The following is a 13,997-nucleotide window of genomic DNA, read 5'->3' on the forward strand; positions in this document are numbered from 1 at the left end:
TTTCTTTGTACCTAATAGACTAAATTAATTTTTTATCATCTATTACTTTTGAGAACAAAATAATTCAAATGTTGAGTATTTTATTAAATATATTTTCCTGCCTCCGGGTGGTTATACTTATTCGTTATAAATCAAATACTTACGATTGCATTCAAGTATTTAACAGTGTTTTATAATTGTTATTTGAAAGTCGAAATTGTCCACAAATGACCACTTAAGCTAAAGAGGAACCTCATAATAATATATGATTAACAGCGCATTATGTACTTGGTACATTATACTATCGATGTATTGTTTATTTGTTATAAATAGACATTATACCGATCATTATTGTTTAATGTTTTTTGCAGTTTGATCGTATACAGTACACGGTGGGGGTGTGGATTTTTGTTTGCAGATTCAAAACAAAATAAGAAACAAAACACCATTGGAAATGACACAAATAATTTCGGCTAGTGACGCGTCGACACAATAATTATGCTGTTATATCGGTAAGTAAATCGCGGTTACGTGGTCTTGGCCATGACATTTTACAACCGAAATTATCCAACAAACATTTACCTGCAGTATTAAAAATATGTTTAGGATCAGTTAATTATAATCCATGAGCAAACAAAAATTCTTTAATTTACATAAGACAAAAACGACCAGACGATTCCCTGCAACAAACGGATTCATTTTCCTAAGACTCTGTAACAGAAACCAATAATATTGCAAAAGTATTTAAAAAAAATAAATAGATAATTTCAATACAGGCAATATATATTTTTTAAATTATAGGTCGGTACTTATGATTTATGCTGGGTGGTTTTCTTTATTATATTATAGCAACTATTAATATTCTCAGCAAAGGTCTTGTTACACCGTAACTGTCCGTGAGTACCTATACTTCCTTGTAAAATATTAAAATATTTCTTCGGCATTTTATTTTTGCGATCTTTCGCGGTTTATTTAAAACAACTACTAAAAAGAACGATAAAAGATAAACAAAATTTATTTTGTTAAACAAAATGGGCACATAATAGGGCAATGAAAATATTAAAAAAAAAACTTTTTGCGATTTAAAGTTTTGTGAATATACGTATTATATGATAACTGAATTTAAAAATATAGCCCCGTTAATATTGATAAATGCATATTTTTGGTTAAAAAGTTAATTATAGTTATAACTGGGCCCATAAATATGCCCTATGTTTTTATCGATTATATACGTATAACCTATTTCGCAATGTGCGCTGTGATACAATATTTTTTTAAGTCCTTTGAAAACATGATTTCAACATGAAAACCTTCATCAGACACCGTGTTTCGAATAATCTAGCTTCATTACGACTGCAGTGCCCATACAATACTATAAATTGTCCTTGTAAATGAGAAAAATACGATAGAGGATAAGAAAACATTCTCCGGTTGAGATTTCAATAATATTTTGATTAGTTATAACTTATAACTTATAGGAGAGTTCAGTATACATATATTATTATTAGATATTGCATATTGTATATTGATATTTTTGATGATTAAAATACGAAAAACGCATAATATTGTGGGTACGAAAAAAATTTCTGAAAAAAAAATATTGTTGTCGTCTGGGATTCCGAGAAACCCAAACACCGAAACTTCATTATAAATGAAATTCTATTTCAAACTGCAAAATTTCGTCTTACTAAAAAAAAGAAGGAAAAAAACAAAAGATTTATTGTCTTTTATGTGTACGTAATGTACAAGTTTTTTTTGCACTCAGATTCCGACGTTTATTTATTTTATTTTTTTTTGTTTTTGTTCTTCATTTGACTGACAGATGTAACTGAACATTGGACAGCGGCACTAACCCGAGCACATTCTACAACAAACACGGATAGATGAATACAATATATAATTCTCTAAACTTTTTTTTCTCGACAATTTTTTTTATACATTCATACATAATAAAATGTTTTATACGAAACGAAGCTTTACGTTAGATACCCGTGTGTATATTATTACTATACATAAATATAGTATATAATAATACATTAATGTGCAACCCAACTTTATTGCTACCCATGTTTTTCATCGCTATAATATAACTCTAATATACAATATATATAATATAGCTGCATATTAGTTCTCATAGTGATATAGCTAATTTATGAAATTATACGATAGAGTAAATACATTTTTAACTTTATAATAATATAAGGGCTATTTAGACTTGTTAACTTTTAAATTCTAAGTAATTTTATTTGTTTTGTTTACATATTATGTATACATGTCGCACCCATTTAGTGAAAAGTATCCATATCGTGAATAAAACATTTTTTACGTGTCATGGATGACTATTTTTGTACACTTCGAGAAACGGATATTAATTTTCTACACTAAACTTGTGATTTAAGAATATTGTGCGATATCATATAGTCACGCAATATTATCATCATATTATTATTATGTATTACAACGGTTTGAATAAATACAATATCTATGAATAACTTAATTTACTACCTACGAATAATCGTGTGTTATTAATTAATTATATACAGTTCTAACTTGTATAGTGGGTATATAGTATATACTGTAGAATAGTTATAGATAGGCTTTGTCTTGAAAATATGTTTCACGGTTTTGAAAAAAAAACTATCAATCTCGTGAAAATGTATCCACAAGCTACTACTGTACAAAAATAAAAGATACGTCTTCACAGTATTATTGATCATCCGTGTCGTGTAAAAAATGTATAATTAACGGTATGTATATGGGTACGAAAAATAAGCCCACTTCATTAAAAAAAAGAGATTTTACAAACTGGGTGCGACGTATATATTATATTTGTATATATTATTATTATATTTATGTGATTGATTTTCATTAAGGCTAAAGGTTGTGATGTTTGTTATGTTCCATATGTATTACTTTTATTTTATATAAGTAACACTTAATCGTGTGTATATTTTTTTTATGTTTTATTTATTTATTTATTATTTATTTTTTGTTTAACCAAAAATAATGACCGTCCATTTACTTAATGTTATAACTACTATTTATTCGATAAAATTAGATATGCTTATAACGATATTACCAAAAATATTATGCGTTTCAATGGGTTAAAAAAATTATATATATATTATAAATAATATATACATAATTTTGGTTCCTTGTAGCAATAATAAGATAAAATAATTGTAGTTGTTAATTTTTATCCAATAATTTATGTATAAAACACAAAAAAAAATATTATGGTAAAATTGCTTTGAAAGATAACTAAAATATTGTATTGGAACACCGTATGTCAAAAACACCGTTTTCTTTTCCCTTCCATACCCGTGTCATGTTATTATTCCTCCTCACATTAATTGCATATATTACAACAATGTGTGCGTTATACGTCAAGTATACATTATTCATGTGCACCAAAGTCAGTTACAATTTTTTGTACGCTTCAGCCACATAATATCATAAGAGCCAATATGTCTTAATATTTTACAAATCCCTATCCATTATAGTATACCACATAGGTAATATTATATCGTACGAGTATTATAATATACGTATAGTGACAGGACACGATGAACGACCGTGGATTTTGGTGGATTTTAGTTTGGCTGGTACTGCAGGAAACGGCGATCGACGGACGAGGTAAGTGAAAATATGGATTTCTTATTAGGTACTTATACACTTAACGGTTAAAACTTGATTAGACTAAATTATATAATAATCCTATAAGTGATGTGAGTTATACATAATAAAATGTACAGGGTAATTTACCAAGCATTCTCAGCCCCATTTTTTATTTTAATAATGATTTTTTTCAAATTCCGATTTTGGAATTTTAAAATATATAGATACTCAAGACCATATTTTCAAACTCTTGCAATTTTTTTACCATATAAAGAGTGTCCTAGATGTGGTGATACAAACTTCTGTTTTTCAAACAAGAACCCTCCTTTTTTACTGTGGAATATTGTTTTGAATATTTTGAGGTATCTAATTCAAAATTCAAATGACTAGTTTCTAAGTTACCAAAGTGTTTATATTAAGGATAATATTATAGTCCTTAAAATTAACTTACAAAAATATTAAGTATATATAATATCGGATATGGTATTAATTATTGTTCTACCTTTACATAGTCTCTAGATCTTCCACACTCGTTATTCTTAGTAGGTACTCAACGTTAAAAAAAAACTCAAAAAATACTAGTTCGAGTTTTGATTTTTATACGTCAAAATGTTCAGAAAAATGATTCACTAATTAATTCACAGTAAAAAATAGAGTGTCTTATTTAAACCAGAAGTTTGTATCTTCACAAAATAAGTAGTACAAAAATCTAAATCATTTGAAAATATGGTCTCTATAGGTATATTAATAATTCCAAAAGCAGATTTTGAATAACTGCATAGAATTTAAGAAGAAAAGGGATCAGCACGATTGCTGAACTAAACAATTGTAATGAATATATAATCGATGGAAAGTATAAGACTTAAAAACCTCATAGTCCATTTTATATCTACGTGAACGATCACAGAATAAGTGTTTATTTCGCCATTATATTATATTACTATAAAATATGTGTTATACGCGTACCTACATGGATTTACATGCAGCGCTTTCGTTGACAACAACACTGATTTCAAATGTGTCGTCTAAGTATATATATAAATATTATAATATAATATTAGTTATACGATGTTCTCGGCACGCCCAGAAGAATACGGTCGGACGACAATGAGGCGGCTTGTGTGAATATTTTTATTATTATCATTATTATTATTATTATTATCCGTCGCGGGTTCACCACGCACAGGCGAACGAAATATTTTTTCTAGTCGTCTGCAGCGACGGCGAGACATGGCGTGGAATAAAATGAGCTTATTATATTAAATAAAACTATTATACATATACATATATATATATATATATATACACTAATAAATAAGAGGTTATAATTCGCCGGATCATGTCGGTCGGCGGCGGTGGATTAAACGTGGACGAGGAGCAGACGGAGAAGAATGAGAAGATAAAAAATAATAAATACATACATATATGTGTGTGTACGTCGTCTATTTAACATTTTGTGTTCTCGACCCTCCTCCACGACGCTCTCTGGCATCTCGACCTCATCCCCGCGGCTGGCATTATATCCGACAATCGATTGCCGTCGACCCGGTGGTCGAAAAAAACATCGGTTCGAATTCGTCCGAGTGATTATGGTTTTCGGCCTATTAATAAATTGACCGATGAGGCGTGTGTATACGTTTTGAGGTAAACAACATGTCGTACAACAGTACCTACCTACTTACGTTACGGTGAGTAGAGATGTTGTGTTCAAAACATTTCATTACAATGAGCGAGAGTTATAACAATGAGCTTGAAAAAGAAAATTGAATTCATTAGGTACTTAAAACTGATAATATAAATACCTACTAGAAATTTCGATTACAATATATAAGTGCCAAAGGTATAAATATTTTAAAAAAAAACTTCAAAATATTAATCAACCAAAATCGATCAATATTATTTATTGACATCTGAGAGTACATTATATTTTACAGACTAGGCATGCACAATTTTAAAAACGGCTAAGTTAAATCCAAACATTCTTAAAAATGAGTACACGAGGCCTACTCATCACGAAAACAAAACAATAATCATAATAAGTAATAACTACTTTAGATAATTTGCCATAAATATTGAACTTCTAGACTCAGGTTTGAAAAACCAATTATTTTAAGTATTCATATCATATAATATGTATAATACATTGCATGGTGATACTAATGGCATTCATTTGTTTATTTTTGTTTGAAATCTTTAATCAAACTACATGACCTCCTGTTTAGTGTACCTTCTACCTGTTTAATCTGTAGTTATAATTATGACGTACGTAAAATATTATATATTATAAGTTATTTTATTTAAAATAGTAAAAACTGATGGCCATATACAACTGTTTACTGAAATTATGTGCAAAATGTATTACAATTTACAATCATAAATTGCTTTCTCATACCTAAGGGTGGATGACATGCTCGGAAAACGTATATGCGTTGGACGTTACCGTTTTCCACTAAAACTGTACAGTTCCCTTTTGGGCCAAATTGAAAAAAGTTAATATTTGCCATGAGCAGTACATATAGAAAAGTATTAAAAATATAATAATGTATATTAACATTATTACTAAGTTGCCATGTTCTGTATATTATACCCTAATATTAAGGAAGTTTCCGTAATGTAATCACAATTAAACTCGACGACCACCGATCAAATAATTAACAACAGCAATTATAATACATAGATGTGTATTTTAATTTTTAAACTATCAAATTTATGTACATTGTACAGTTTATATTTTTATACTCTTCTATACCTATATGTATAAAGTAAAGTAAATATTAAACTTTTTGGTTCATCCGAACACGCCTTCGGTCGAATATGGTCTCATATGCACTTTTACAACCGAATGAGGTAGCAGGTGGTTAAAGTAGAAGTAGGTACTATGAATATTCAAGACTGTATAGTAAAAAGTACTTAATCCACGTACCTGAATTTACCAGCATACTTTATTATTGTTATTATTTATAATTATTTATATTAAGCTCTAATGCACTAAAATATTTATTTATTTGGTAACAATCAGCCAGACGCCCAATGTACAAAGTATGTAAAAGTAAATACTTACACAAACCTGCAGTAATAATTATTAATAGTGATTAGTAAATTATATAACAATATTTAGGTAATTATACTTAAGAACATTGTTGTGCGTTCTTAAAAAGCTAAAATATAAGTTATAACGTGCATAATAGTAAGCGACAATTTTAATTGAGGTAACGAAGTACTACATTTTCAAAATAATGCCAGTTGAAAAAGTTAAATCTATTTAAAAATGAATTAAGTCATTTTTTTTTTAATCTTAAATTTTAGTCTGAGTATATAATATTTCAATATTGTGAATTATGAGCTTTAATCTTAACGTCTAGATAACAGATAAATACCGATAGAAGCTAATATTATTTTTAAATACAGTAAAATCTCGATAAGTTGAATTTTTTGCTTGTACCATAAAGTTTTTAAACCATCAGCTAACTTGAAAATTTTTTTTTTATTCTTCTTGTGATTCAAGTTATAGACACTCGACTATGACATCATAAGTATATTTAAATAACATCGAATTGTTATTATTTTATAATATTTATTTAAAGCAGTCGTTATTGATATGATTCTGTGATTATGCTTTAAGAATCCATAAAATAGATTAAAACAAATATAATTTCAAAATAAACTAGTAATAAATTATTAAGACGCTTGTCCGTGATATTATTCCACAAGACTGTATAATATAGTTATTATTATGACCTTCGATTTGAATGTAAAATTATAGACCCGTTACCTAAGGCGAGTCAAAAATAATGACTTAAGAAAGCCTATTAATTGATATAGAAACTACATCATATTATTATATTACTATATACCCACGATTATAGAACGTTTTCATACTTAAAACGCTATGGAAAACAACAAATCCGGCCAAAGTGTTTTTGATTTTCGTTATAATATTGGTACAACACGCGGTCAAAGCATTGTGCACGCGCGCTCTAGTGCACCTCATCTAGCCGCGGTCATCGGTAACACTGACGCGCCTATGTGGTAGTGGTAAGTGGTTCGTGCACTATATTTCGAAAGCTGCCTCTAAGGCGAATTAAGAATAATATTTTAAAAGTAAACTATTAATTGATACGAGTATATTAACAATGGCATATTATTATTATATATTTCCAATTGCAGTGAATTTTCATGCGCATACTGGATAGTGCTTTTTTTCAAATTCGTCCGATACGATTATAATACACAGTAGATATCGCCTTTATTCTATAACTTCATCGTTTATAATGACGAATTGGTAATAACAGTTTGGAGACTAACGTCCCTTAGAATTTTACTTACATTATTAGGCTACCAATTTAAATGGTTATTACTATATGCGATAGTGTAATAATGACGTGCAATTACAGAACAGTTTGTAAGAATTCAAATATAACATCGGTAGGTAATAATTAATAACAGAAACAATAACAACGTATTATATTTTTTTCCACAGTTTGTTTGTGCCTTTTAAAAATATAAACCCATATTGTATATATAGCAATATATGCTATATACCTACACGTTTATAATTTAGAAAATTGTATGTAATTTAATTAAACCGTTTTTGAAATGTTTATCGCTATTCGTCTTTAACGACTCATTTTAAACGACCCCTTTATGGTCGTTATGACCGATATCAGCTACTGTAATATAATTTAATTTCGATCGGAATATCATTATTACAACGGTAAATCATCGATACGACACGGTCAAAGCACTGCTCGTTGTAGGGCTGCTCACCTTGCCACGATCATCGCGGTAACACTTAACAACGTGCCTACGCAGTTAGTGGTTCATTTACTATATATTTTCGAAAGCTGCCCCGAGCGCGACTATCGCGTGTGTTCGTGCTCAGCCTCACAGCGGTGTCCATGCGGCGATGACGTGCGTGAGTTACAAAATATATAATAATATTACCGCCATCGTCGTCATTATTTTAGTACAGGTTATAATAACGTATTGCGCTAATAAGTGGCAACAGAAATGTATGTTACATAATAATACAATATCTGTCTTGCGATCTCAAAGGCCGGCGCGGCGAGCAAACTTTTAGAATATTAGCATAATATGTGACTTCGTTATTCGTCATAACATCCTTTATGTTTAAAATATGAAGTACGTATTTTATGGTATACATCTACCCGTACAGTGTCAGTGCCGTAACTGAGAGGCTATTTTGGTCAGCCACACACATAAATGCAAAACCGAAAAAGAAAGGTATAGTTACTTGATATACTTACCAAGTGCTTCAGATATGATATAAAAAATATGCTGCATATGGTTCTATTTCATATTTGATAATATTATCATAATATTATCATCATGTAGATTCATGACTTCAAAGTGGCATGCGTGAACCAAAGCCCTGAGTCATATTGGGATTTTAATTTAAAACACCCCCACCCCCCGCTTCACAATGGAAAATCCAGACTATGCGCCTGCATTCACATATTGTGTTATAAACTTCGATTTATGTGTGGACTTCCGCAACAAAACTCTCGATTCACTTGCTTGAAAATCTATTCACGCACAATTAATTAAAGCTTTCAGTGGCTTAACTAAAACTATAAATTGGTTAGTGGGAACACTAGATTAAATAGCGTCAATAGATCAACGTTGAGATACACAAGTAGTACAAAACAAATTTAAAAACGTGTATACTACTTAAGTTTTTTTAACGGCTCTACGTGTAAACTTTAAGTAGCCACTACTAAATCAACTTTGATAAAATATACTTACAAGTGTAAAGAGTGTACAAAAACCGGTTACTGTTCGCAAAATATTTTATCTTTATCATTTGACATAATATATTGAAGACCATTTTACAACATAACAATACATTTTCGTTAAAAAAAGACAATTAGTTATATGATATTATATTTAGCAAACATGTACCTAATCTCGTCCCCCAAAAACGCCATTTCACTCTTGTGACGCGACCTTTCTCTGTTTATTCATCCTGTGTTCATTATAAACGTTTAAAGTTTCAATAATAAATCTATGGTCACACGGCGTTTTGGGTAGGCAATTTAGGTACATGGCTGCCGTGCAGTCGTTTGTCCTGTATTTCATATTCTCTTACATTAAGCCACACGAAATAAATGTATTAAAAATATAGTAAAGTCTATGAGTTTTAACAAGAGTATGTATCAAAAACGCTCGTATATTAAAGTGTATTATTATTTTTTCTATTGGAGAAATGTATTCAAATACATAGTTGTATTATCATAAAGATTTAAATCGTGAAGATTTGGTATTTTTTAAATTCGTGCAGTCCTAACTATTATGTTGAGCAACTTTTATACAAAAATACATAAATGGTTTTATATTTATATGTTGACAGAAAAGGAACAGTCCCCAGTACCTAATATTAGTACAGTGATCACTCCATATCTACCATATATCTACCGTATAATATTACAGTATACCATTATACCACTGTACATAAATATTACGATAAAGAATAAAATATATAAGATCGATTAAAATATTTTTTTTAACATTTTATTTTGCTCATTTTCAGACGCTTTAGTGGTTTAGTGGTATATAGCACATATCTATATTATTTTTTAAGTGCATAATAGTAAATGGCTAAACAGTAACTTTTTTAGTGTGTTATCACTTCCGAATGTAGGTTATAACCTACGGTAGTTGATGGATTTTTCAGAATCACCAAATTTCGAATTCGAAAATAACTACGTGAGTTTAACGGTTACTCCAGACTTAGAAGAAAACGGTGGCAAACGAGTGGCAGTATCATGGCAAGTGCTGTCCACAAATCCAAACGACTGGGTTGGAGTGTTCAGCGCGTACCCAGAGCAAGGCCATCCTCATGTCACCGCCAACATGGCGCTCCGTAATTATCCAGTGAACGCCACTTTTGGTTATCTGGAAACCGACCTAACGGTGAGCACGAAAACCATACAGCTCTTTTGCCACGATGGTCAGTTCAAAAGCCAGTGTTTCCTGTATTGGGTGGCATACGTCAGTGGCGACACACGTGAGCATGCGCAAAAGGCGTTCTTTTAAATCTAATTCAGCGGACCCAACTAAGTTTTTGGAAAAGGCCAAATATTAGTTTTGAAAATTACCCACGAGCTGTATGCAGTGAATCAATTTGAATTTGCGCATAATATTAACCTAAAAAAAGGGAGTTGAGTGTATTTTGTTTTGAATCTGGTGTAAAAATTCCTAATTAATATAGTTACATTTTGAATGATAACAATTAAAATATATTAAAGTTAAAAAAATTGAATTTTATATAAATATTATGTTTACTCTTTAAAAGTGTAGAATGATGGATTTTATAGAATGCACAATTCAGTTTTTGTGCAGGCTGTACAAAATTTGTTAAAGAGCCGTTTAGCGGGGACTGCTGATCTAACAATTTGGTTTAAAAAATTGTTATCCTAGTGCCGTAACCAGAAATTGTATTTAGGGAGACATTTATATAGTGCCATATTTTATATTTGTTCATTTTTTTCCCGGATGAAGTCGGGTTATACATAGCTAGTAGGTTTGATATATATTATTTAATATCGAATAGTATCAAAATAATTAATATTAACTATACTGATTTTACATCAGCATTGCACTATACAGACCGCCTATAATATTATTTACGAATAAGGATTACAGAGTTTAATGACGAATTGATCACTAATGAACGTATGAATCTAAATTCTAGTATATTTTATATTTTTATATTATTATACACTACCTGTTTATATTTTACTTTAACCACAAATCAGAACCTATAAACAAAATACATATATATTAAATTAATAGGATTGATTTTATTCACGGTCGGTATATGATGAATATTATAAGCTGATATTACGTCAATTTTAAAAATTATTATTTACCTCACACTCAAAATTTCTCCCTTTTTTGACTGTTTAAATATGTTCCAAGTTGGGTTATAAGAAAAATGACTGCCAAAATGATTTCAAAAAAAGGTATTCACTGCACTAACATTATGACTATGTACAATATTATAAGCTTTTCGGGCTGTTTGTGACATTCACTTCAATTACTGGTTTTATGTTTTTCATTTGTAGCATTAGCGACAAACTGTCTTAAGTCACAACCTAATTGGATGGACGAATTGCCAGACAAGATCAAATCTTTAGGGTTGGATTCATTATTTTTGCCAGGTACACATGACTCTGGGGCATACGATACTGCTCAAAAACTACCAATTTATTTTGAAAAGTATGTCTATACCCAAGTAAGTAAGAACATTGGTTTGTCTCTCTCAAGTATTATTAACTACTGCTGTCAATGATTTTAAAATTCATTAGGACCTTGACGTTTTGAGTCAACTGTGTCACGGAGCCCGATACTTGGATCTGAGAGTCGGTTTTGATAATCAGTCTGAACATTTATGGTGGCTACATCACGAAGTTTATCCGGTCAGACCTTTGTCCCACATCCTCAGAGACATACAAACATTTGTAGAAGCAACAAACGAAATCGTTATCGTCGAATTTCACAAATTCCAAACGGGTTTTTCGAAAAATCCATCGGTGCACCTTGAATTATATGAATTCGTGACGTTCTACCTGGGTGAACATATGGCTGAAATCGGATGGAATAAATCGTTGAAAGATTTACAGACCCAAGGACGCAGAGTAATTGTGACTTACAACTATTTACCGATGACAGCAAACTACGATAATTATTATGAAAACCTATGGACACCGGTTCCCCGATACTGGCCAAATGCTCAGAAATTAACGACATTTGAAGACTACGTACGTTTACATATAAATGAGTAAGGTTAATTCAATAGCGAAACATATTTTTTACAATAAAATATTATAAATTATCAGATTATATGACAATGACATTATGTGCTACAAATACCACGGACAACTAAGGTTAGGTCGTATATAACTTTTGAGCGTTTTTCTTCTTTTTGTCGTGCCCATTGCAGATCAAATTATAAATTCTCATGGTATTATATGCAAGTCTGATGAATATATTTTATTTTTGTATTTTAGGCACTCATGGTAACTATAAATATATTTATTTTAAATGCCTGTAGTTTCCAAATAAAAAAAGTTCTCGACATAACAACTGGTTCTCGACCGTCACGAACCTAGTGGCCATTTATCCTCAGGGGTATACAATGTAATTAGATTAATTTTTTTATGGGCATCCGCAAAACGTACTGTAAAAGTGTTATGAGTACACTTTTGTACATTTTATACACTGTAGGGAAATTTTCTAAAATGTTAGATTTTAGTGAGCACGTGCTCATTCACAATCGTAGCATAATCATGCTGTATACATACTCGATTTTGCGCAAACACGCGAATATGAAACCTATACTATAATAATGAATAATAATAATGTATTCTGTATTTCAAATGGAATGAATACTGTTATAGAGCATTCTATAATTTAATATTTGATAATTTTTTAGAGGTCTGGTTTAATGTATTTTGGGCATATTTATATGCATTTTTTAAGAATTTTTAAGTTTATAAACATTGCAATACTTTACTGATAACAAATCGATATTTAAATTACAAGATACTTTCAAATTTACAAAACAATTTTAATTACTACTAAACAATCCATAGTAAATAGTCGGATTTAAATATTCTAACAATATTATAAATTATAATAAATCACACAAAGACAGAACTATATAAAATAGGTATGTACATATATAGAATATATTGTATTATCTATACTACGCTCTAGGATTATTTGAATTTGAACAACGTATAGTAAAATAATTTCAATAGAGTGCGTGCCGCAAAATAAAAATAATTATCAAAACATATAGTTTTTTTAACACTGCCACCATTGAGAATTTTGCACTTAAACGAAATGTTATTAATATTGGTTTCATTTGAGCAGAACACAAAACAAAACTGGTGTAACGGCTCTGATGGCTGAGTTAACTCCTACTCCGTTGGACGTTATTTTCAATAGAGGTGATGGTTTACGACACATGAGTTCGATGGTTAATAAATTACTGTTCAAGTGGTTTGCAACGCCAGAGTGGGGAGGAAACTTCAATATAGTCGCTGTAGATTTTCTACAAAGCACCAACATAATCGATGCAGCTATCCATTGGAATATGAAAAAAATCATTCCGTCTGATAAGTGTTAATATAAACTTAAAATAGCAATAATTAAATAATCAAAACCAATGTCACAATATAATATGTTCATTACGTACTATACACGATTATGAAGTCTATTATATGATTTATTTATGACTATAAAACAGTAAAAGCGAATTAAACATTTTCATTTTTCATTTATGTGCTTATTCATTTACTATGTGATCAAGTACATAATGTGCCGTTATTATTGTTATTACAAACAATTAGTAGGTGCCTATAAAATAATAT

At 30.1% G+C, this 13,997-nt stretch overlaps 2 protein-coding genes across 5 annotated transcripts in view; both read left to right on the plus strand.

The window, feature by feature from the left end:
- The window catches only part of LOC111038908 (protein vein-like), a 64,127-nt gene extending 61,121 nt beyond the window's left edge, over positions 1-3,006 (plus strand). For 2 of the 4 annotated variants that reach the window (XM_022322184.1, XM_022322181.1), the window contains 2 exons: positions 351-491; positions 1,802-3,006. In XM_022322184.1, the coding sequence (XP_022177876.1) occupies positions 351-355 (5 nt within the window). In that variant the 3' untranslated portion in view covers positions 356-491; positions 1,802-3,006. The remainder of the gene's footprint in view (positions 1-350; positions 492-1,801) is intronic. The other 2 variants (XM_022322183.1, XM_022322182.1) reach the window with 1 other exon arrangement.
- Positions 3,007-3,278: 272 nt separating this feature from the next.
- LOC111038910 (PI-PLC X domain-containing protein 1-like) lies at positions 3,279-13,903 on the plus strand. The gene is made up of 5 exons (XM_022322185.1): positions 3,279-3,615; positions 10,292-10,624; positions 11,685-11,854; positions 11,928-12,400; positions 13,498-13,903. The coding sequence occupies exons 1-5, from the start codon at positions 3,546-3,548 to the stop codon at positions 13,751-13,753; spliced, it is 1,302 nt and encodes a 433-aa protein (XP_022177877.1). The 5' UTR covers positions 3,279-3,545; the 3' UTR covers positions 13,754-13,903.
- The last annotated feature ends 94 nt before the right edge of the window (positions 13,904-13,997 follow it).

This window comes from Myzus persicae, unplaced genomic scaffold (genome assembly GCF_001856785.1).
Source record: "Myzus persicae strain clone G006 unplaced genomic scaffold, MPER_G0061.0, whole genome shotgun sequence".
Taxonomy (NCBI): domain Eukaryota; kingdom Metazoa; phylum Arthropoda; class Insecta; order Hemiptera; family Aphididae; genus Myzus; species Myzus persicae.